The 25,864-nt window shown below is 49.3% G+C and overlaps 1 protein-coding gene across 1 annotated transcript in view; it reads right to left on the reverse strand.

The window, feature by feature from the left end:
- MSH4 (mutS homolog 4) overlaps nt 1-25,864 on the reverse strand; it is a 1,782,190-nt gene that overhangs the window by 1,125,104 nt on the left and 631,222 nt on the right. Inside the window, exon 9 of the mRNA XM_085599942.1 lies at nt 14,166-14,233. Within this exon, the coding sequence (XP_085456068.1) occupies nt 14,166-14,233 (68 nt within the window). The remainder of the gene's footprint in view (nt 1-14,165; nt 14,234-25,864) is intronic.

A 25,864-nucleotide genomic window follows, 5' to 3' on the forward strand; every position in this document is an offset into this window, starting at 1 on the left:
AATCAGAGGCTAGCACATGTGGAGCAAAATCTCCAGCAACTTATATGTAAAATCATTTTTCGGACCTGGTGGTCTATATACCAGGGCTCCTCTCCAGGTAATCTGGGAGAGATTATCAATTCTAAAAATACATATTTCTGATTGATCTGTGCTGCTGACTTCTAAAGTAGTGACCGTCAGACCAGAAGTTGTGGCAATTAACAAGCCACCTCCTCTTTTTCCCTTCCTGTCTACCCTTGTTATTTTATATTGGGGTGGAAAGGCGTTAATCACCTTTCCAGGAGTTTTCGAGCAACCAGTATTCTGTCTTGAAACATATATCTGGTGTCTCCATGTCCATAAGGCGCCATATCTCCAAAGTATGCTCTGGGATGGAGCACGCATTAAAGTACATCCCTTTTAATGGTTTTAATATTTTAGGAGTTCGTGTATGCGCTAGATTACTTAAAGCCTGAGATGTCCTAATGGAGGCTAATCCTTTATGTCTTAGTTTTTCATTCGTGTTGCTGGCGGCGGTGTTGCCCAGGAAAACTGACTGTTCTAAAGGAGGTTTGTTTAGGTATTTAAGCTCTAGGCTAGAATATTTTATTCCTGCCATTTTAAATCTCTCACCGAAGCGTCTAGTGGATGCGAGAATAAAAGGAGATCCTGCAACGGTTCTGGCGACGGTCTGGCACGGACGGGCGCAGACGGGCTTGCCTTTGGCGCGCCTTCGGCACACCGCCGGCGCGCCACTGCACGTGTTCGCTGCGCGTCCGCGCCCTCCACCGCCTTATGTAGCCCAAAACGGTGGTGCAGAGGCTGGAGCGCTGACTACACTTCCATATTCACTACCGGAAGTGGGAAAAGCCAGTCGTCCCTCCGCACAATCGGCACAAGCCGTGGCGGACCGGGGACTATGGCTGAGTACTAAGGAAGAGTGAATAAAGGTAAGACAGATTATTTAAGTGCAATGTAAATTTAAAAATCGGCGCAAAAATTTAAATAAAATAATAACAGAGTATAAGTAAGCAGCTTTCAAAACAGACTGACCAGAGGCCAACACTAATGAGCCATCCGCTGTGCGTCCGTGCCCTGCACCGCCTTATGTAGCCCAAAAAGGTGGTGCAGAGGCTGGACCGCTGACTACACTTCCGTATTCACTACCGGAAGTGGGAAAAGCCGGTCGTCCCTCCACACAGTCGGCACAAGCCAATGGCTATAAGGGTACTGCGAACGTCATTTCCGGCGTCGACTACGCTAACAACGCCACATGGAGCTGAACAACACCACCTACCGACATGCAGGAGTACTGCTCAAGAAACATTTCCAGATCCAGTCTAACTCCAGGGGATAATTCTAAGGTAAGGAATATACAGCTAGAAGTCTATCAGAAAGGAGTATTCGTTGGTATCCATAGGGTGAGAAAGACTCAATTCTGCCAGACACAAAAACATCACTTTTGCCAAATAGTGTAAAACCATGAGAATGGCCCACTGCCTTCAATCTCCTTCAACCAGAAGAAGGCATGGGAGGCCAGATTTTTAGATGGCCGTACCATCCAATAAGTGACTCATCTGTCAGCACAGTGAGTTCTGGCTGGGGTAGGAAGAGGGTTATGCCATAGATCCAATCACGTACGTTAACCACCACTGCAGATATTTGCAGTGCCCTCTGAGATCTGAACCATGTCAGAGAGATTCCCCTAATGCAGCACCCACTGGAATTTCAGGTCCCACTGCAGAGCCCACATATGCCAGCGAGTATGTGTTACCAGCACGATGCGCAAAGTTATGTGTTCATGCAACTTCAGAATCAGTCTTACCGAAATCCAGGATAGAGACTGATACTTCAATAAATCAATCAATCAATCAGGGTACTTATAGAGCAACGACTACTCACCTGTAAGGGTCTCAAGGCCCTGGTGGGGTAGGGGGTCCCGCAATTAAGCCGAAAAGCCCGGTCTTGAGGTCCTTCCTGGAATGAGGCAGTGATGGTGATTGCCTGAGGTGCAGAGGTAAGGAGTTCCAGGTGTTCGCAACCAGATAGGAAAAGGTTCTTCCTCCAGCCGATGTCTTGCGAATCCGTTGGATGGTAGAAAGGGCCAGATGGGCAGAGCAGAGGCGTTGGTCGGTGTGTAGAAAGAGAGGCGGTGGTTGAGGTATCCGGGTCCGGTATTATGCACGGCTTTGTAAGCGTGAGTGAGGAGCTTGAAGGTGATTATTTTGTTGATCAGGAGTACGTGGAGGTCTCTGAGGTGACGGGAGATGTGGTTTCGGCAGGGGATGTCCATGATAAGTCTGGTGGAGGTGTTCTGGATGTGCTGCAATTATTTTGGGGTTTTTGGGTCGTTCCGGCGTAGACTGCGTTGCCGTAGTCGAGCTTGCTGCTGATGAGCGCCTGGGTGACCGTTCTGCTGGACTTGGTGGGGACCCATTTGAAGATCTTTTTGAGTAGGCAGAGCGTGTGAAAGAAGTAGGATGATACAGCTTTGATTTGTCGGTTCATAGAGAGAGAGGAGTCAAGGATGATGCGGAGGTTGCATGCGTGGTCGATGGGCGTGGGGGGGTTCCGAGTGCTGCTGGTCATCAGAAGTCGTACCACGTGGAGGAAGTAGAGCCCAGGATGAGGACTTTGGTTTTGTCAGAGTTGAGTTTTATGCAGCTCTCCTTCATCAAGGCAGCTACTGCCTTCATCTCGCAACGGATGTTGCTCTTAGCAGCTGTTGGTTTGTCAGTGAGGGAGAGGGTCAGCTGGGTGTCGTCGGTGAAGGAGCTGATGTTGAGTCCATGGTTTCTGACGATCGCTGCAAGCAGGGCTATGTAGATGTTGAAGAGGGTGGGGCTCAGAGAGGAGCTATGATGGACTCTGCATCTGATCTCTGTGGGATTTGAGGATAATGGTGGGAGCCTAACTCTCTGGGTTCGGCCGCTGAGTAAGGAGTGAATCCACTTAAGCGTTTTGCCACAAATGTGGGCATCGTGGAGTCTTGTGCAGAGGTTGTGGTGGGAGATAGTGTTGAAAGCAGCAGAGAGGTCAAGGAGGATGAGGGCTGAGATTTCACCTCAGTCGAGAAGAGTGCGGATGTCGTCAGTTGCTGCCAGGAGTGCAGTTTCGGTGAGGTAGTTGCCCCTGAAGCCAGATTGGGATGGGTCCAGGGTGTGGTTTATTTCGATGAATTCTGTGAGTTGGGCGTTGATGGCCTTCTCAATGACTTTGGCTGGTAAGGGAAGCAGAGAGATGGGTCGGTAGTTCTTGAGGCCTGTGGCGGATTCAACTGAGCAGTTGATGGTGCAGCAGAGTTCAAGGGCGATGGTGGCACCTACTCAATTGAAAATTTGGTGGGGGCAGGGGTTCAAGGGGGCCCCAGAGTGGATGGTTTTCATGATCCTTAGGGTATCATCAGCGGTGAGGGTGGTTCCATTGAGCAGTGTTGGCTGGGATCTGGGGCCTTCAAGTACAGTGGTGGCGGTTAGGGAGGGTGGGTCCTGGATTGCCAAGCTGTTGTAGATGTCTAAAATCTTGCTGTGAAAAAAGGTGGCGATGTTGTCACAGAGATCTTGGGAGGGGGAGATGTCTGTTGTATCTGTGCAGAGTTTGGCAAAGTCTTTGATCATGGTGAAGCGTTCTTTGCGGTTGTGTGCATTGGTGTTGATGCGTTCCTGTATGACAGTTTTCTCAGTGGTTCTGATGAGGTGGTGGTGTGCGGTGACGGCAGTCTTGAGGGCTGCGTGGTCCTTCGAGGTCTTGCTGCTACTCCATTTTCTTTTGAGCCATCTGCAGGTGCGCCTGGAATCTTGGCAGGCAGGGGAGACCCAACTGGCTTTTCCAGAGGGCTGCTTGCCGGTGGGTTTCCTAAGGGGGGCCAGTTTGTTGGCACAGTTGGAGATCCATCGGTGGAGGTTGCCTATTGAGGCGTTGGCGTCCATGGTGGTCCGTGGTGGGGCTTTGCTGAGGGAGGTGACAAGTTGGTCTTCGAAGATCTTGTTCCAGGTACGTGAATCATGGTGGGCGCTGTGGTGTTCGGTGGGTTTGATGAAGGAGAAGTGGATGCAATGATGGCCTGTCCAATGTAGTTCGGAGGTGTGGCTGACAGATATGTTGTTGCTTGCAGAGAAGATGGGGTTGAGCGTGTGTCCTGCTGAGTGGGTTCTGGAGGAGAACAGTTGTTTCAGTCCGAGTTTTTCTAGTAGGGATGATGTGTTCTGGTTGTCCAGGTTGTCCAGGTGAAAATTGAGGTTGCCAAGGAGGATGCAGTCTGTTAAGATGAGAGAGTGGTGAGCAATCAAGCTGGCTATGGCTTCCCTAAAGGGGGGGACAAGGTCCAGGAGGGCTGTAGACAAGCGTGCCATGGACGGTGGCGTTCGGGTTGGTCTACATCTAGAATAGAGGTGTTCCATGTCAGGTGAGTGGTCGTCGAAGCTCATTGTGAATCTGAGGGTAATTTTGTGTACGATGGTGATGCCTCCTCCCGGCCGGTTGGCGATGCCCTTGTGGATGATATTGTAGCTATCTGGGGTTGGTTGAGATATTCAGGGCTGACGTGGGGTTAAGCTAGGTTTCCATGAAGAAGGTGATATTGGAGAAGATGGAGTCAAGCAGGTCTCAGATCTCCTTGGCGTGTCTGTGGAGGGAGCGGGTGTTGAGTAGGAAGCAGCTGAGGTGGTCGGGTCCTGTGGGTCATGTGGTCGGTGGGTCTGATAAACCTTGGCTGGAAAAGGTGCAGTTGTGGCAGGTGAATGGGCCTTGGGTGTCCTTCTGTGACACGAGGTGGAACATCCGGTGTTAAGTGCATGGAGGGTGCTGGCATTGTAGCGTTGAAGGCCGCAGGGACCAGAGTCCGTAGCATTGGGTGCAGTCCAGGCACGGGTAGGTGCAGGCAGGCTTGGCATTAACGAATCTGCACAGCGGCCACCATTACGTAGTGTTGGGGAAGCGTAGGGATGATCAGCTGGGAGGCGGGAAACAGCACAAGAAGGGGGCAGGGCCGTGGGGAACGTGCAGTGGTGAGGGCTGGAAGGGGGGACACAGAAAAGGGGAAAGGGAAAGAAAGAGAAGCAAACCAGAGCAAAATTAAAAGGACATCAAAAGGCTAAAAATAAAACAAGAAAATAAAAACAAATAAATGAAAAACACAAAAAGCCTATGAAGAAAAAAAAAAGCGGAACAGGAACAAGAGACAGGCTCACCCCTGGGCCACCAGAGATGAGTCACAGGAAGGAGCCTACGGGTGGAGGAGGGCAAAGACGGAGAGCACAAGAGGAGAGGCCACTACCATGTGGAGCTGCGCGGTGAGGGGAGCAACGCACGGTGACAAGGTCAGTATCATAGCCTGAATATCCTGGACTCGCCATTCCAGGGGAAAGACCGGAAACTGCACTGTGTCCACAATAGCTCAGATGAAAGGGAGCGTCTGAGAGGGAGTCAGGTGTGACTTCGGCACATTGATAGTGAACCCCGGCGAATGCAAGAGGTTCACCGTAATCTGGAGGTGGAACAGCCTGAGGAGAGGTGCGCTTTTAGCAGCCAGTCATCGAAATACAAAAAGACAGGCACTCCTTATCTCTGCAGATTAGTTGCAACCACCACCATCACCTTGGTGAACACCCAAGAGGTGCTGATAAGTGTGGGAAAGGGCCCCATTTTGGCATGGTCACCCCCACATTTTGCCACCAGTACTGATATGCTCATCACAGGTTCCCCAGCTACTGATAGCTCTACTGAAACCAATTGTGTTTGGTATCAAACACCTTGTCATAATAAATCTGTACTGTTGCCAGTACTATTTATTATGACATGCACCCAGAGGACACCTTAGAGGTGCCCCTAAAACACCTAACAGTATCTAGTGTGTTGGCTGACTGGTATTGTCCAGTCTGCTTGGACAGCCACAGAAAAGCCAGTTGCTCTCAGCCAAGCATGGCGCCTTAAGGCCACCGTCGAGGAAACCACTCTGCCAAGTGAGTCAGTGGTATCGATTCCACATATGATTGTGAACTTAGCTGCATCTCTCCCGCCAGCAACAGTCTGGGAAAGCATGGCCCGGGCCTCCAAAGGAATCTTGGGCAGCAAATGTGCAATGGAACCCCCTAGAGCATGAGAGTAAAGTTCTGAAAGGCAAGCGATGTTCAAGGACTGCAGTGCCAGATTGGTGGAAGAAAAACATCTTCTTCCCTACGGTGTCCAACCTCTTGGAATCCCAATCTGGTGGAGTGGTTAGGAATGTGCCAGGAGTTACATGGGAGATAGAGGCTTGGACCACCAAGCTCTCCAGGGTAGGGTGTTGTGTGAGGAAATTGGGGTCCCTTGGGTGGGGCGCTGGCAGCAGGAAATCATCCTGTTCACAGGAGCCCATGTACCAAGCTTGGAAAAGGTCCCAAGCAGGACGTCTGTAAGGGCCTCATTAAATGAGAGAAACGGTTCTGAGGGGGTCACTCCTAGCTAAAGCACCTCTTTCTTTCAAGATATTTGTTTTGACTGTCACTGAGGGTAGACTAAGGTCCAGCACCTTGGCCGCCCTTCCCACCATTGCATAAGGCACTCCCTCCTCCGTAGCCACGGTCGGGGTAGAAAGCATGCCAGCATTAGAGAAGTATCCAGTCCACTTGCTTTCACCAAGTCCTCACACCAGTTTATGTTTAGATCTAAAGGCTGGTATTCTTTAGGGTCCTGTGACACCTTCCAATTGGGGGTGGAGCTGTCCCGGTGGGAGAGGGCCGCTGAAATATGAGGCGCATGGCCTCATAAAATATCTGAAGTTGAGCTGGGGTTGCTCTGGTTCCTGGAAACTCAAGGCATGGAGCCAGCCCAGATGCTGGCTCAACCATGAAGCCAGGCCTTGAAGGCGACACTTTCTTGTCCCATCAGCCGAGAGATGAGGTGAATTCGAGAGACCTCTTCAACTTCTTTTTTTTTTTTTTTTTTTTGAAACCGTTTATTACAAAATTCAAAGAATATACAAAGATGGGCCTACAACCTTCAGGCCGGCCGCTAGCAAACAAGAGGAGCATAAGATACACACAGTGGAGAGCAGGCAGCGGCAAAGGGAAACATACAGGAGTCAGCCGCGTTGATGGCCACACCATACGGACCCCACATGACGGTTTCTTTTAAACATAAATAACAACAAACAAAATCCAACCACAAGGCAACCCACGATCGAAAGCAGCAGCATGTGCTCCCCTAGAAGGGGGACCCTACCAAACCATAGGAGTATCAAGGGGGGGAGAAGGTCAGAACAGGGACTGGGTGAACTCAGTGCCCGGTACCGGAGAGCTAAACCGGCTAAGGGGACGGGGCAGGCGATGGATCGGGCAATAACGGCGGGGCGCAGATTCCACCACGGTAGGCGTTCCAGGGACCCCACACTTTCACCCATGTCCCAGGCTTACCTCTCGCTACATACACCACCTTTTCCCTAAACATGCACCAGTCCATATTCTCCTTCCAGGCCGAAACAGTCGGGGGCCTCTGGGAACCCCACAGTTGAGCAATATCGCGCTTGGCCACCATATATCCCAGAGTCACCCAACACGTCTGTGGCGCCGAATAGTCGGTTGGTTCCCACACATTCAACAGGCATCTCCTCGCTTCGGGCAGCAGCGGCACACGCGTAACCACCCGCAGGACCTCATGCACACCACGCCAGAATCGCTCCACCTCTGGGCATTCCCACAAAATATGAAGAAAGGTCCCCAAAGAACCACACCCACGCTTACACAACCCGTCCACAGCATAGCCCATTTGCAATAGCCTTGGCCCCGTTATGTAGACCCTATGGAGTATTGAGCTGGACGAAGCGAAGGCGGGCCGGTATGGCCACCTCTTTCGGGGAGGCCACCGCAGAGACCCAGTCCTCGTCATCCAGCTCCAATCCATCGGCAACCCAAGCCTCGCGAAGTTCAAGCAGCAATCCCACGCGGTCATTGATCAGTTTTTTATAGATTAACGAGATCGTGCTTTCCGGGACATGTCCATCCAGCACTCTATCTTCCAGAGGGGAGTACTCCGGGATGGAGGCAACGTCCGGGAAGGCGGAGCATAGTGCATGACGGATCTGCATATACCGAAAGTACTCCCTGTCTTGCAACTGGAATTCCGTCTGCAGCATCCCGAACGTTTTGAATCCCCCCCTCGTCCAGAGATCCCCCACCCTGCTAATGCCTATCATGTCCCACTTCTCGAAGCCCTTCGAGGTCCACAGGGAGCCCAACTGCTCAAATGCGTACAGTGGTGACGCCCGGGTCAAACGATCCTTCCACCCCATCGCTGCATTAGCCGCGTGCCACACTCTTACCATGACACGCGTGGGGCCCGTAAGACGTGCGTCGAGCGAGCTGGAGTAGAGCGCTCGATTATAGTCACCACCCGGCAGTAGCATCTTATCCATTTCAAAGGCCGGGTTTAGGGCGGGCCCGTATAGGCCGTGATTAATCGCAGCCAGCTGGGAGGCCCAATAATACCGTTTAATATCCGGGAGGGCAATCCCCCCGTCATACCACGGGAGCGTCAGCTTCGCCAGGGCGATACGCGGTCTCCCATCCCAGAACAGGCGGCGTTGCAAGCTCTCCACCTCGCGGAAGTAGCGCGCCGGGACGAGGTCCATTGTATTCTGCAGAGCGTACAGGAAACGCGGCAGCGACATCATCTTAAACAATGCCGCCCGGCCGAGCGGCGAGAGCGGCAAACGCCGCCAACGCACGACATCCTCCTTCAGATGCTGGAGGGGGGGCAGCAGGTTTCGATCATACCGGGCCTCCGCGTCTAGGGTGATGAAGATACCCAGGTACCTAAATCCCCGCGGGGCGATCTGGATAGGACAGCCCCGCGGAAGGATAGGAGCCTCCCCAGAGAGAACATACACGCACGATTTAGCCCAGTTGATGACGAGGCCGGAGTTACGACCAAATGAGTGCAATACATCAACCAGGACTATCAGTGATTTACGTGGGGAAGCCAGGTACAGGAGAATATCGTCAGCGTATAGAGACACGCGGTCCTCATACTCGGGGGTCCAGCGGAGACCACGAATAGAAGGTTCCCACCGCAGCCACTCCGCCAGGGGCTCCAAGGCAAGCGCAAAAACGAGCGGCGATAACGGGCAGCCCTGCCGCGTGCCCCTGCCAAACTCAAACGGAGCCGACACTCTACCGTTCACAACCACCTGCGCCAGTGGGCCAGAGTACAACAATTTAACCCAGCTGATAAACCCTGAGCCAAACCCAAATTTCGCGAGCGTCGCCCAAATATATGGCCATTCAAGTGTGTCAAACGCCATAGTGGCGTCCAAGGATGCCAAGATGGCCGGCTCCCGCATGAACGGGACACGTGCGAGCACCCCATGCAAACGCCGCAGGTTAAGCGCTGTGTTACGATGGGGGATAAAGCCGGACTGGTCCTGGTGGACCAAGTCACACACCACGCCGACCAGCCGATTGGCCAGAACCTTGGCGAGAATTTTGGGCTCCGCATTCAATAACGAAATGGGTCGATAGGATGTGACCCGGTCCCGAGGCCTCCCCTCCTTGTGGATAACCACGATGGTAGCCAGACGCTGGTCTAGCGGGAGGGGACCCACCGAGTGGGCCGCAAGGAACATAGCACGGAGATGCGGCGCCAGCGTATCCGGTCGCAGCTTATACAACTCGATGGGAAGACCATTAGGACCCATGGCCTTGCCGGAAGCGACCGAGCGTATGGCGAGGGCAATTTCTTCGGAGGTCGGAGCGGCGTCCAACAACACTCTGTCCTCCTCAGAAAGGGAAGGCAGCGCGATATCTCTGAGCAGGGCATGGGAATCCTCTTCAGAGCGGGAAGACACTGGAGAATATACCCCACGGAAATAGTCCGCGAAGCAGGAGACAATTTCCTCCGGTTCAGTGACACATACACCATTCATTTTCTCAATCAACGGGACAACACGACTCGCTCTCTCTTTTTTATCCAGCCACGCAATCAATTTACCAGCCTTATCACCCACATCATACAGTCTCCCCTGTTGCTCCCTACTGAGGCCCCTGGCCGCCTCCGTGATGAGGGCCTTATAGGCCGCTTGCTTGAGTTGGAGCACATGTAATTTATCCTCCGTCACCCCACGTTCTAGATCCCCCTCCAACTCGGTTATCTCAGCTTCAACACGGGTCACCTCCTCCCGCTCGCGCCTCCGGGAGTGGGAAATAAGGGACAGGGCTTCTCCTCGGAGTACTGTCTTAAACGCCTCCCACAGTGAAACCGCCGAAGACACAGACCCCACATTCTCATCAAAATAGCGCTTAAGGGATTTAATCAGTTCTGCGCGAATGGTGGGGTTACGCAGGTACCAGGGATTGATCGGGGCCACTCTACCCTCTCCCCTCGGCAAAACATCAAAATGCAACAAGAGCGGAGAGTGGTCCGAAATACCCCGTGCCAAATGGCGCACTTCTCCCACCCTCCCTACATAAGCCGCAGGGACCAGGACATAATCCAGCCGTGAGAGACTACCATGGGCCCCTGAATGGAAGGTGTACTGTAGCTGCGTGGGATGTTTTAGACGCCAACAATCCACCAGCCCCAGGGTATCCAAGAGGCCAGATAACCACTCTTGGGCCCGGGGGAGATCCCTAGGGGGGTGACGATCCACAGTTCCGGAAACAACAGCATTAAAATCCCCCCCCCACCACTAGAATCCCCTCCGGAAGGCCAAGAAGGAGGTGCCCCAGGTCCGCAAAGGTGGTCGTCTGCAGCCCCGGTGGGACATATACTGACACAAGAACGATCACTCTGCCATCCAATCTGCCCACCAAAACCGTGTAACGTCCCCTATCATCATGGCGCACCTCATCAATCTCCAACGGGAGCGAGTTTTTAACCATAATGCCCACACCCCTGGAACCGGATGTGAAGCCCGCATGGGCCACAAGGCGGTAGCCCCGTCGATTCATAGCGCAAAAGGAATTACCAATGAGGTGCGTCTCCTGCAGAAAAACTATATCGGGCGAAACTCGCTTCAAGAACTGCAGGACCACACCTCGTTTTATCCTGTCCCCCAGTCCATTAACATTCCAGGACAACAAACTCAGTCCCCTACCCCCCATCATTAACAGAAGTCATCACTCGTCCCCCATAGAGCACTGTAGAGACAACACAAAGATACGTTTGCCTTGTGGTGGAAACGAACAACACCCCACCCCAACCCACCCATACCAACAAAACTCCCCCCACCCTGCACCCCTGCATGAGCCCGGACAGCCCCCCCAACTTGCAGTGTGCCTGTCGCCCCTATAAAAGAAAACTAGCTAGATCCCCTAGAGGAGGGAAGAGTACTCCTTCTAGACCCCACACAACCTCCATGGGAGGGGAATGTACAAAGACAGACGCTCGATCGAAAGTAGCATCATATTTGTCCTGAGTGAGGCCCTGTATTGACCCCTCAGTCCCGATCCAGTGGGCCGCCTCCTCCCGCCGCCCCCCCCCGCCATCTCGATCACGATCCCCAGACAGAGTGTCCAGCCAGTCCCCTACCGCTTCGGGACGATCAAAAAAGTGCGTGCGACCATCCACCTCCACTCGCAGCTTAGCCGGAAAGAGCATGGCGTACTTTAAGTTCAGGTCCCGGAGTCGGCGTTTAACGCCGAGGAAGCTCAGTCTTTGCTTCTGGACCGCCTGGGTGAAGTCAGGATAAAAGTTCACCTCCATATTGTCCAACTTAACCGGCCCATGTAGTCTGGAAGCTTGCAGGATAGCGTCTCTGTCCCGAAAGTTAAAAATCCGGGCAATGAGAGGTCGCGGAGGGGCTCCGACCTTCGGCCTTCCCCCGGGAACCCTGCGGGCCCTCTCCACAGCAAAAAATTTACTCAAGCCCCGAGGCTGGAGATGGGTAGCAATCAGGTCCTCCACAAATAGATCCGCCGCCGCTTCCTCCCGTCCCTCGGGCACTCCGATGATGCGGACGTTATTCCTCCGGGCCCGACTCTCGGAATCCTCGAGGCGCCGATCCATAAGTGCGCTCGCCTGACTTAGCCGGCGTACCTCCAGTTGTAGTGCCGCCACCTCAGTCGTAAGGCCCGATGCGGTGTGGGCCAAAGAGTCAACTCGATCGTTGGTCTTGGAAAGATCGGCCCTCACCAGGCCCACGTCTACAAGGACCGCATCGATCTTCTGTGCCAGGGTGTCGAACCGCTGGCCCACCGAGGCCTTCATCTCGGAAATGGCGCCCATGACGTCGTGGAGAGTCAGATCCGTGGGCAAGTCCGGGGCATCAGAGGGGCCCTCAGGGGACTTGTGCGGTCCGCCGGGAGATCCCCTCTGGAGGGTATAGCGGTCCATGCTGTTGGCCGGATGGACGGTGCCACGTCGGGTCGACTTGGTCTTTGACCGATCCCCATCTTGTTTCGTGGCCATCGCCGCTGGTCCCACAATCGAACCAGCAACGTCGTAGAGGGCAGGCAATCAGGGCCACGAGCTCCGGGGGGGCCACTCCAGATCGGCGGGGCGGGCCACAGCAGGCAGGCAGGCCGGGTCCCCCAGCGAGGCCACACCAACACAAGAGGCTCCGCGATCTCACTTGCAGAAACGGCGAGAAAGCGAAAGCGAAAGTGCGGGGTACGCGACTCGCCAGGCCCGGCCCGCCGTTGTTGTTCACTTTGCCACTGGGTCACCCCCAACGTAAATCCGGGGTTCGGCGAGAAGAAGGCCGCAAACCTCAATCGGTGCTCACTCCGGCACCCGGGGTCCAATTCGAGAACGGAAAACGGGTGCCACCTCAGCTCAGGCTCACAAACACAGTCCCCTCAATCGAGGCAGGATGAATTCAGGATAAATGTAGGAGGTTGCGGAGGTCCTCGGGAGCCTCGCACCTACGCGGCCATCTTGGTTGCGCGCTAGGCTCCTCCCCCCCTCTTCAACTTCTTACCCTTCTTGCGGTGGTACTTACTTGAGTAATCTGACGACTTCAACTGTGACGAAGATCTTGGGCTCTGCAACCGATCCTTGAGCCGCCAGATGCTTGAGGGAGCACTCCCTCAAGCCCTTCAGATTCATAGCAAGGCAGTCAACACAGGGCTTCACGTTGTGCTCACACTCAAGGCACCAGAGACAACACAGGTGTGGGTCCGTCACCAACATTGATTGGTGACAGGTACTGTAGGGCTTATAGCCGGCCTTCCGAGATCACATTCTTGCCAGATCAGGAAAAGACTTTCTCAAAAGACTTTGACAAAAGTCGACAAAAGGCTACTAGGTTTATCTCTCTCCGGATCTGCGATAACTGGCGCGAAAAGAAAAGAAATGAAATCAGCGTGATGGGGTAGCACCTATATAGGCACTGCATCCTCACTTCTGGCAATGGATAAAGCTGACGTCACAATGTGGAGCCAAATAAAACTACCAACCAGCACACACATGGGTTCTGCTCGCCAAATATTTTCGGATTCAGTCTGACACCTGGGGATAATTCTAAGGTAAGGAATCTGAGGCTAGATGTCTCTATCAGATATCAGTATTCATTGGTACGTGCACGGTGAGAAAGATTCAATGCTGCCAGACCTAAAACACATCACTGTTGGCAAGCACTGTAAAACCAGGAGCATGGTCCACCTCCAACAAGGTGAAGTCACGGGTGGCCAGATTTTTGTTGTTGTTCTGGTAAGAGCCCAAGGTGATGCAAGGATAATTTCAAAATATTGAGTCCTCGAAACAGAGGAATCCGCCCCAAAATGTTTGTGCAGTGACTCACAAATGAATAGGAATTCTGAAACAATTTGGTGAGGTAGTGAAGAGCAGCTTCAAAGATGGTACAGTAAATAAGATTTTAAAGATCCACAGACTTATTCTTTAGATAGCACTTATACAACAGTCTTCCAACACAAAGCTCAACTCAACTTTAGTCTGGAACGCTACAATAGTTGTTGAATTTATATCGTGCAAGTAAAAACTAACATGGCTCTAAACCCTCCTTTTAACAAACACAGCACAAATGATCCACCATTTCTTAAATGGAATTACTACTTTATCAAGCAGTGAGGTAATCCTAGTGTGCACTATAGTTTACAGCATAAACACAGAATAGGTATTTGAATGCTAGTTATGTTTTCATGTATAACAGTTGTCTTCCCATGGGAAGAAAGTATTTCTGAAGAATAACATTTAAAAATATGCAAAAAAGTGAACTACTTTCGACTCACTGAGATAGAACATATAAAACTTACTGTATCCTGTTTTGGAATTTGCACGAGATTTGAAAGCAGATGTTCTGTGTCCAAAAACCTTGAAATAACTAAATTCAAAGCAAAAATAACACAGATCATTATTAGCTGTACAAACTAAGGAACCATCCTTGAAATGGTAACTACACAAAAATGCTTAAGTCAAAGAGAGAACACCGTCATATAGCACCAAAAATATATATTGTCTTAATTCGATTAATCATTGACATTTTGTGCATATAAAGAAGCAAATTAGTTCTCTAAAACTAAAACTTATGTCTGTTTGTACAAAATATTTAATAATAGTATTTTCAATTAAATTTAAGAACAGGAGTAAAGAAATAAAAGAGTGAGAATTAAACTAGAGGGAATATCAATATACAACAACTGAAAGGAACAAAGGGAGAGAAAACAGAGAACAATGAAAATTAAGACAAAATTAAAAGCCGCTCAAACCACAAGCAGAAATATGCACTCACTGAGACACGTGCACACGTGTAAAAACATTCACACACATACGGATACACACACACGCTTAAGGCCTGATTAAAAATGTGGGTAATTGCTGTAGTCTTGCAGCTTCCCTCACATATTTCACCAGGACAAAACAGGCTTGCCAACACCCGGGCCAGAATTTCTCATTTTACACAAGCAGATATGCGTACACAAACAGTTGTAGACACGCACACAAACACACACTAACACTTTTAAACACAAGAAACTTACCTGAGCAGGCACATGATTTCGGAAACCTGTCTGTTTGCAGCCAGAGGAACACCTAGAGCTTCGACCCAATCAGAAGCTGGAATAGGTTTAAAGGTGCTTAGGGAGACCTTTTTTTAGGTCTCGTCTTGTGCTGCATGCGCTGTCTCAGCGAGACATAAAGTAATCTGTATGTTGGCTGAAACTTCCTCTAATTTGTTTTTCCGCTTGTGATTTGTTTATTTGAGCCATTGCTGTTGTTTTCGTGCTTTCTGTTGGCTGTTGACTGTATAGTTACTTCCGTGTAGTACTGAAGCGCGCGCCTAAGTACAGTTTCCGTGTGCTCTGCTCGCACTTGTTTTAATTGATTGCAGTGTGCCATCTGTTTCTCACGCTGCGTTTGTTTATTTACTTTGAAGCTCACTCCCTGCGTCTGTAACTGGAGACAGTCCTTTGTGTGATTATATGCAAGGCAGTTATTTTAGCATTGCATTACAGAATTGTTTGAGCGGCAGCATTGTATTACAGAACTGTGCCGATTGGGCGTTCTTTCTGTGGATATTTTTTTCTGCTAGTTTAACTATTGTTTTACCCTTCTGTTTATATGGTTGCCTCTTTTCCATCTGCTGTCCTTGTTTATATAAGGGGGACTTAGTCAGACTGTCACGGCTACGAGGCACCGCAGTCACACCAGTCAGCGCTACAAGCCATAGGCTCCGCGGCTTGCAATCGATTAGGGGGTGTCTGGTCATACAGCACAGGGACCACGGCATGCCACTTAATGGGAGGGCCGGGGGTGGGGGGGAATAATCAGAGTTTCCAGGTGACCATGCCAAGTGGCACCTGTAGCGACCTCCCTGAATGAACCAACTGGTGAGGATTCCCTTATTGATAGATAACTGACCCTACATGCTACTCACTCTGTGTGTGTGGAAGGGGGCTGCTCCTAGAAATACCACGCAGCTCTTGCCGCTGCATGCCTGTGGGTGCACGCAGTCTGTGCCAGGTCCCAGGCAGGCGCACTGCGGTCTGGCAGCGCACCACTATGTGACGGCAGAGGAAGCCTGCACATCTCGGGTCACTGTGCACAGTGGTGAGCAGGTATCCCTGCACAAGGGCACCTTTAATCTGGCCTCGTTAGGGGCTCAGTTGCACATGTACTGTCAGCGCACCGGCGAGACAGCACCGCCGCGGAGGTACCTCCGCTATGGGCACAGCGCGCCTGTAGGGAGAGCTGCAGACTTGCCCATAGGGAGAGCCGCAAGCCTGCCCATAGGGAGAGCCGCACGCCTGCCCTTAGGGAGAGCTGCACGCCTGCCAATAGAGAGAGGCGCACGCTGCCCGTGGGGAGAGCTGCATGCCTGCCTGCAGGGAGAGCTGCACACCTGCCTGCAGGGAGAGTTGCACGCCTCTACTGGCGTGCAGGCTCTTACAGCCCTGACCCGCCCATTCTTAGGGCAGTCTTTTCTTCATTTACTGTTGGTTCAATTGGGCTTATGTTATAGAACAAACGCCTCTCGGCGGTGCCAACAGCCATCGAAAAAGCGGCTGCCAAGCGGCAGGGGTGTGTGGCTGCCCCCTAGCCCTTTTTTGTGTACTTTGCCCCCATCATAAATTTAAAGGGGTAAAACTTTGCAGGTGTTGAACATTTTCTAGCAAACCGGGGCACGCCTGTCCTTCCTTCATTCAGATGTCACCCCTGGCACATCGATAGCACCCTGTTACGATGTTTTTTTTGAAGCTGCGCCCAAGGCCGTTTAATTAGCAGTGTGCGCTATATCTCCAGAGTTTCACGCCCCTGGAAGGAACCCTCCCTGCGAGTTACTGGGAGAGAGCCTTTCACATGCTCAAATCCGTGGAGACAAAGAGCTTTTATTAGTTTACTCCTGGAGAATCCATGACCCCACTCATCCTGGGAGGAGTGGCACGTTAGAGGACCCGGGGTGCCACGCCCCATCTCCTAACCCTGCCCTCCTCACACACCTTACCGATCTACCTCCAAGACACTACATCCTGCTGAAACATCTTCATTTATGTGGTTTACAGTGTGCCCAATTCACATACCTCTGTCAGTGATTTTGTTATATCTTTAACGCTCATGTAATTTGCTGGTTGTGTCTTAAAGTCACTATTTTATTACACCAGAAAGATGCTTTTAATTTAATGTGCTCGGTTCCTTTTTCTATCATTAGCATAGAAAGGTGCCAAATCGGTTACACCGTTTACTGTCCAAGCATTATAGTGATTTTGTCTGCTCTGTTCCTTGTTGGAAAAAAAGCGATACAAATTTTACATATATTTACCTCTGTAATGTGGCCCGAGTTGTGTTTTTGGCTGTGCAGTTGTTCTCCGATGGGGTGTGACTGGCCTTAGTGGGTGAGCAGGAAATGTTGCGGGCTCCCTTGAATATGAGGATGTGGTGGCGCTGTGTGACCGTGAGCAGATAGCTGCGCAGTGTGGGATGCCGGCTCGCTTGCGGAGGGTAGGGAGAGCTGGGTTTGGGGGCTTGAGTGGAGACGTGTCTGACACACTCCCTCCCCCTTACCTGTAGCAGGCACGTTTTGGGATGAAGGTCATATGGAATTATGCAATTCAACGGCTGCAGCTTTTTTTTCTCGCATAATTGTGGAATTGCTACACAATCCCTCATCTTCTGCACAATCTGCAGATTTTAACAAAAATATTGTTTCAAGCTCAAACGGATCAAAAGTTACTAAAACCGTGGCGCCGTGGTCGCATTGACGTGAGTTTGAGCTATTGACATTGCAAATAACAATGCCTTTTATTTTTGTTTTCAAATACATAAATAAAAGGCATTGTTATTTACAATGCCAATAGCTTAAACTTGCATAACTGCGAGACCTATTACATTGCAAATGCTTGTTTCTCTTTTCCATCTTTTGACTGGGCAAGAGGGCGTGTGTTTGACAAGCCTTGAAGCTCCACTGTCTGACATGGTGCACTGCATGATGTTAGTGCAGCATGTTAGATATGTATTTTGTATGTGTGAGCCCGGGCTGTAACAGCCCCCGTCTGAAAATTGTGCATTGCATCTAGTGGTACCCTCTTTTGCTGGCAAGGTAATATTACAACTTTTACATGCAAACAAGCGCACCATGAGATTGTTTTCTTTCATGTAAAAGTTGTAATATGCCAAGCAGTAGTGCCAGAGGGAGGCAGTCGGTCGAGGCCCTGACACCCTCTTTGGACAGCCATTGCTTAACATCTTCAGTCCACATTACAGTGCTTAATTGGAGCTGGTGGTTGCAGGTGGGGCCCACTGGCAATCCACACTTATTTTCCCTCCTCAAACCATTACAGAGAGCAAGAAGTGGAAAAACACACAAACAGGAAAGAAGGAAAAGAAAGGCTGAAAAACCGGCACAAGGAGAGAAAGCAGGAGCCTGCAAGAGCAAGATATAGGGGCAGGCAGTGTCTAGTAGCGGATTGAATAATATGTTAGTGGATTAAAGAGGCCTGAGGTGGATTCAAGACCACACAGCCTTGGTATCTGGCACACCTACAGGCAATTGTGCCAGCCGTAGGCTTCGGTTCTGGATTGCTTATATTCCGATTCAGGGAGGACCTGGCCTGACTCCTAAGGGTGGGTGGAATTAGCGAACGTGCCTTTCGCAAAATATCGCGAAACTGCAAAAAATCTCCACAATCACGCGAAATTTCGCGTGATCGCGGAGATTTTGGTGTGCTGATTAATGCGTTATTGAATTTGACCTTCAACTCGGGCACCTGCTTTATTTATAATTATATCTGTAAGACTTACAGATATAAATAAAGCAGGTGCCCGAGTTGAAGGTCAAATAAAAGTGCTTCCTGTTGGGGTTTAATTTTTGTGACAGGAGCATCGTGCCAGAATGAATCCTGCCCTGCATATTTACCCAAGAAGATGCCACCGTTTTGTGCAATACCTCTACTCAACTGGAGTACTTTCTACTGGCTAATCAGTAAGAGCTACCTTGTTGGGTAAATGTATGTGCTTTTCCTACACTACAGCTGCGTAAAGGCCCAGAAGAGTTGTCTACAGCGACCATGTGTGTCTGTAACGTTGCCACCACGCCAACGGGCGCCGGGGTCCCTCGAGTGAGCTGTCTATCATAGTGGGGGAAAGGGCGGGAAGACCTTGCACACCACTGGTGTGTGGGGCAGGGTCAACCGGGCAGGGCTTCCATGCAGTTCATATGCCTCTTGTTTATAAAGGGCCAGAGACGGATCAGAGCAGCAGATGACGAGACAGAACCTCCTGGTGTCAGGAACTACACGGGGATTGCGCTCGAGAAACTCATGAACGCACAGAGCTCCATCAAGGATGACAGCAAATTGTGGACGGTAGATATGGGGAGACAGCAGCACACCTACCTAGGCAACAATTTCCGTTCCCTCGCAGATCGCGGCAATTTTCGAAATTTCCGCGAGCGGAACGGAAATTGTCGCCCACCCTTAGTCGAGGCTAATCTGTATATGGCTGGATCCAAACTAAAGTGGCACGGTGGATGAAAAACAATGGATTGGGAGGTGGCCTTGAGCCATCATGAGTGGCTGAGATGAATTCAAGCAGTCCATTCATCACTTTATTTTTGATGCTCTTTGTGATGTTCTCCAGCACAGCACAAGGCTGCACTAAAGAGTGAATGTCCTGAAATTGGACCTCCCACTATGTCAAGAAAGGTTGTTTAGTGCCTCATACCATACTAAAACATGGCTGATGTTTGTTAGCATGTGATTAGTGACACAAACCTTTTTACCTGTACTTCTGGAAGGGAGACAACCTTTCGCCTTTCATAAGCAACATCTCTGCAGTTCAAATTACCTATGGCAATTCCTTTGCACCCATGCTGTGTCATGCACTCTTGAGTGGTATATTACATATATATGGTATACACAGTAGACAGTATGGTCTACAAGGCACAGTGTGCAAGGAGAATAGTGTTTTTATAAAGGACCCAATAAGTACCAGTACAAAAACGGTATTCGACCCTCCAGTGCACAAACAATTAGGGTAAATTTAACCCTATTCGACATTTACTAGGGTCTTTCAAAATCATGTAATCTAGGGACCTTCCAAAGTAAAGTCTGCAAACAACCAGTTTAGGCATGGGGTGTCAAATTTCCTGTGTTATAAACTTTACATTTGCCTAGTATTTTTATATATTTTATTTTAAAAAGCATGATGCATTGATTTTAGCTCAGCATATTTTGACGCTTTTAAAGTGCTTGCATCAGCATTTGCAAACCAGACAACACAACTCGTACAAGTCAAATCCCAATTCCAGCCCTAACCTACCGTTAGGAGATGTGTCCCTGAACCAACAGGGCATTCGATGTCCCAGTGCCAGTTTTGATGTATTTCTTGATGACTCATTACCTCTGAGCAGGCGCTAGAGTAGGTTCTACCTTTAGACTAAAGTTTCCCGAGTGTCTGTACCTACTCTTGATCTTTGCCTGCCCTGTATTCCAGTTATTCTTTTCACTCTGGTTTTCCAACCTATTTTGAAAATAGTCTACTGTTTGCAGCAGCTACATATTCATTTATAGAATGACTTATGAGTCCATTACAATTTAGTATGGGAAACACTTCAGTTGTTGCATCAAGTACGTTTAGACCCTTACCCACCTCGCTGATGTTTTCAGTCTCAGTCCACATTCACTCCGAGTATAACATTCTCTAAAAGCGGGCCCAAGCTATGCCTCTGTTGTATTATCGATATTTACTGCAATCTAATAGGTATTTCCTAAACTACAAGGAGATCCCTTATCAAACATCATATAATTCCTTGATCTGATAAATCCTTGTTACCGGTCTCTCTTGTTTTTCTGCTTGTAGAGTCTGCTAATATTCTCTGCATTTCCTTCAGGTTTTGCTTATGAATAGCCTGGTATGTAACTTGTTGTGCTATCCTGTTTAATATTAACTGCTAAATCATTTGTTTCCGACTTCAGTCTGTGGTAATCTCTCCCTATGTTATAATATATTGTGTAGTTATATATATTGTTACTGTTGTTTACTTTTGGATGGCGTTTGTCAAGAGCGCTGTCACCTTACCTGTGGGGTTCCATTTCGTTGCAATTGGTACCCTGCATTCTGCACTGTTTAGTATTGGTTGCACCAAGAATCTCTGTGTAATGTTGTTAGTATTTCCTTTTACTAGAGTTTAATTGTGCCTTTGCATTTGTTTATCGGCACCCTGTATTCTGTGCTGTGTTTAGCGTCAGTTGCACCAGGACTCTGTGTGACATTTTGTTAATCTTTCATTTGTAGGTCTTGCCTGCGTTGCAGTGCATGCGCTGCTCGCTGTTAGGGGCAGACGGAGACAAGGCGGGGTTTCCGTGTGTGTGTGTGCTCAGCATTGCGCTCCCTTCACATGACGGAATTTGAAGACGATCCCTACGATCTTAAAAGGAACGTCTGACGCGTAAGCCGTTGCTTGGCTTACTGATTCCTGACGTAACCACGCCCCTTTGGTCAATTCCGTGTTTGTTCCCCGCTTAGCGGCACGGATGTAGCCGCTGTGATTCCTGGATTCCTGTTTGTTTCCCTGAGACAACTTCCCGGTGGGAATTTTCTTACCTTTACCCCGTGATCCTGCTATCCTATATCCTTTACACCCTCCGGGGGTCCCGTTCCCCGGCATCTCTGTTTGGCCAGCTTTTCGTGTTTCCCTAACTCCCTGACTGGTCTCGCCTCTCGTCTTCCCTGTATTCCGACCCAGCCTTTCAGTGCGAGTGTGTGTAGACTCCCTTCCCCCTTCATTATTGTTACCTGGTACGAACGTGATTGTGTGTGTTTACCCCGCTCCGTATCTTCTTGTAGATACCGGAGGGGGTGTAGTAGCCCTCTCTTTCTCTCCTCAAGGGTTAGGTGGGGTAGTTCCACTTTGTCTTCAGTTTAGGAGTTGGATTACACGTATTTCACCTACCTCCTCTATCCCGGGTAAATGCTTACTCCGCTCCGTCTTCAGTTTAAGAGCCGAGTACAGTCATTTGCATTGGTGCATGCAGGCGTCCCGTTCTGTCTTTAGCTTATGAGTCGGGCAACGCTCCACCATACAGAGGAGAAGGACACCCTGTTCTGTCTTATGCTTATGAGACAGGGTGTTGCAAGAGTGAGAGAGAGTGTTACCCTTGATTGTTTATTTCCCTCTGTTGGTCCTATATTGCCCATTACTGGCTTGAGCCTCTGTGACTCTCTGCATCTTCCTCTGGACTCCTTTCACAGAAGACCTATCGCCAAGGCCCTGTGCTCACAAGAGTGGGGTAAGTGGAGCGCGGTGTTGAACACACTCCAAAAGAAGCTTTGTATAGGTATTAATAGTACTAAACGAACACTGTAACCTTTTCTTTGCAGTTCCTGCACTTCCTCAATTCCCCGCTGCAGCATCATCTAGCTGGGGGAGAGTGGGGATCACTCCTTGGGTAATTCCCCCCACACTTTTTGGAAGCTGCTGCCCTTGAGTGTGTTACGTTGCTCCATTCCGGGCGCTAGCTCTTGGGAAGTGTGGAGGACTTTCATCTTCGCTTCTGTGGATTTGGGCCTGGGCAGAGGGCCTAACCTGACAGAAAGCCAAGCCCACGAAATTTTTTCCACCCAAGTGAAGATGAATGTGGATAAGGCACATAGTCAAGTTGAACCACCTCCATTAGTAGGCCATAATCCCACTTTAGAAGAATTATCCATAGTCCTGATGGATTTACAAGCTGAGATAGAAAGGCTATGCAGCGAGAATTCACGACTACACACTGAGGTCGAGCAAATGAAGGCAAACAGAAAACAATACAGCCAGAGGACTAGGGACTATTCCTAAGACTAAGAGAAATTACATCCAACCCGCTCATTTTTCAATCCCGTCCGCTACACAGGGGACCACGGCAAGTGTCACTGAATCCCTAACTCCCGTCCAAATCACTGTGCAGACACCTACTCCGGTTCCTTTAGCAATGCCAGAAAGATTCACGGGGGATAGTGTGAAGTATAACAGTTTCATGACTCAATGTCATTTGCAGTTCATGTGTAAAGCTTCTGCCTTTCCGGACGACGCGGCAAAAGTGGCATTTGTGATTTCCTATCTCGCTGGGGATGCAGCTGAATGGGCCGTCCCTCTGGTAGAGACAAATGATCCTTTGTTATATAATTACACAACCTTTCAAGATAAGATGAGAAGCCTGTTTGCCAAACATACCTATATGCAGGCCAGTGATACCGCTCTTCTCAACCTAAAGCAGGGATCTAAAGACCTACTTACGTATATCACCCAGTTTAATCGGCTGCTTGTAGAAACACATTGGCCGGAAGATAAACGGACTTCCCTGTTTTATAGGGGTCTCTCAGATGAATTAAAGGATTTGTTATCTCAAATCGTTAATCCCCCTGATGACTGTCCCTCTTTCATAGAACTCACGGTGAAACTGAATCAGCGCTTGCAAGAAAGAAGAGGCGAAAAACCCAGTGGGGCCGTACCTAGATATGTAATGTCCCGACCAGAGAAAAAAGACAGTAAAGACGTACCTGAACCCATGCAGATAGGAGGGATAAGAGGTCCTCTATCTGTAGAAGAAAAAACTAAGAGACGTAAACTCAATTTATGTCTCTACTGTGGAAAGGGAGGTCATTATGCTAAAGAATGCTCTGTTAGACCTTCGGTTCCACCAAAGAAGGTCGCAAGTAACTCGGAAAACTAGATCACTTGAAGAATGTAGGGATCGATTCTTCAAGTGTCTTACCATCTCAGATCTCCAAGACGCATAAAGCATTGATGAGGCCTGTTAAACACTTTTTGTTAAACGTTACGTTAATAGTCTCCTGTCAGGATAGATACAACATGTCTATTCTTTTGGATTCGGGAGCCACTGGGAATTTCCTGGATATTCAAGTGGCAAAAAGGATAGGCATTCCCTTCATTCCCAAGAAATGCCCTGAACCAGTAAGGCAGTAGATGGTTCTGAATTATCTTCAGGCTTAATCGTGCATCAAACACCTCCGTTAGTAGTGGTATGCGAAAATGGACATTCAGAACCTATATCCTTTGACCTAATAGATGCTCCCAGTTTTGGAGCTATCTTGGGAGTTCCATGGCTCCAATTACACGATCCACAAATTGATTGGATAGCCCGAACTGTCACGCTCAAATCACCTTTCTGTATGCTTCATTGCTATCAGGAAGCTACTGACAGCCTGAGCCCTTTATGTTGTGCGATCCATACGGTGGCCACTGCCTCCAGCGTTCCAGAGGTGTATTCCGAATTTGCTTCTGTCTTCAATGAACAAGAAGCCACTAACTTACCGCCACACCGCAGTTACGACTGTCGCATAGATTTAATGCCAGGATCTGAGTAGCCTAACAGTTGTGTCTATGCTCTCACCTCAGCAGAAACGGAATATCTCAAGGAGTATTTAGACAATATGTTACAAAAGGGGTTTATTAGACACTCCACATCTCCAGTCTCGTCACCTCTTTTTTTTATCCCCAAACGGGAGGGAGGCCTGAGATCGTGCCTGGACTATCGGGCATTGAACAAGATCACAATAAAAAACAAATATCCTCTCCCGCTCATCCCTGTCTTATTAGACCAAGGTAGAGGGGCTAAAGTGTACACAAAGATCGACCTTAGAGGAGCATACCATCTAATTCGAGTAAAAGCAGGCGATCAGTGGAAAATGGCATTTCGCACTAAATTCGGGCTTTATGAATATTGTGTTATGCCATTTGGATTATGCAATGCCCCTGCGGCTTTTCAATATTTCATGAATGACATCCTGAGGGAGTATCTCGATATTTTTGTCATAGTGTATAATAACGATATACTGATTTATTCACAAAACCTCAAGGTATTCAAATGGATCCTCAAAAGATACAAGCTCTCATCCAGTGGCCGAGCCCAACGACAGTTAAGGAGGTTCAATCATTTCTAGGGTTCGCTAATTTCTATAGGCGATTCATTGATCATTTTTCTGACGTAATCTCGCCAATTACGAAACTACTAAAAAAGGGGATAGAATTCTCTTGGACCCTGGAAGCAGAAAAAGACTTCGGTATTCTGAAGGATAAATTCACCTCGGCCCCTATAATCAGACATGCAGACAACACACAACCCTTTTTTCTAGAAGCAGACGCTTCCCAACAAGCTGTAGGTGCAGTTTTGTCTCAGAGGGACAAAAGCACGGGGCAATTGCACCCAGTTGCATACTTTTCTAAAATGTTGCTGCCAGCCGAGCAGAATTACACTATAGGAGAGAGGGAAATTTTAGCCATTAAATTGTCCTTTCAAGAATGGAGACACTACTTGGTAGGATCCCCTCATGTCATCACCATTTTTTCAGATCATAGAAACCTTCAATTTTTCAAGTCTGCCAAGGCTCTTACTCCCCGACAGATGCGTTGGGTATCTTTTTTTAGCGAATATGATTTTGTCATAACGTATAGACCTGCCGCACAGCATGGTAACGCGGATGCACTATCACGTATTAGGGGTGCTAGAGCGATTTCTCGAGATAACGTACTCCCCATCATTCCATCACACAAAATCATAGGAGCAGAGACACATGGGGTTACTACGTTCATAGAAGAGTTAAAAGAACAATGTGCCCCGATTCCTTCAGAAGAATGGATAAAAAACCCGGCACATACCATCCAAGAGGGGTTATATTATCACCAGAAAAAAATGTACATACCTTGTTCCTCTTTGAGACAGAAGATTCTAGAATGGTGTCATGAAAGTATGTTAGCAGGACACCCAGGGACAGATAAAACTGCTAGTACTTGCCACAGATGGTTTTGGTGGGAAGGAATGACTAATGAAATAAATGCCTTTGTGAAAGCTTGTCCCGTTTGTGCCCGTCAGAAGGCATCTCATTGTACTCCCGTTGGATTATTAAAGGTCATACCCGTTCCCCCCAAACCCTGGCATACCATAAGTATGGACTTTATCACTGACCTCCCCGGTTGTCAGGGATATAACACCATATATGTAGTGGTAGATATGTTGTCCAA

The sequence above is a fragment of the Triturus cristatus genome, chromosome 4_2, assembly GCF_964204655.1.
Source record: "Triturus cristatus chromosome 4_2, aTriCri1.1, whole genome shotgun sequence".
Taxonomy (NCBI): Eukaryota; Metazoa; Chordata; class Amphibia; order Caudata; family Salamandridae; genus Triturus; species Triturus cristatus.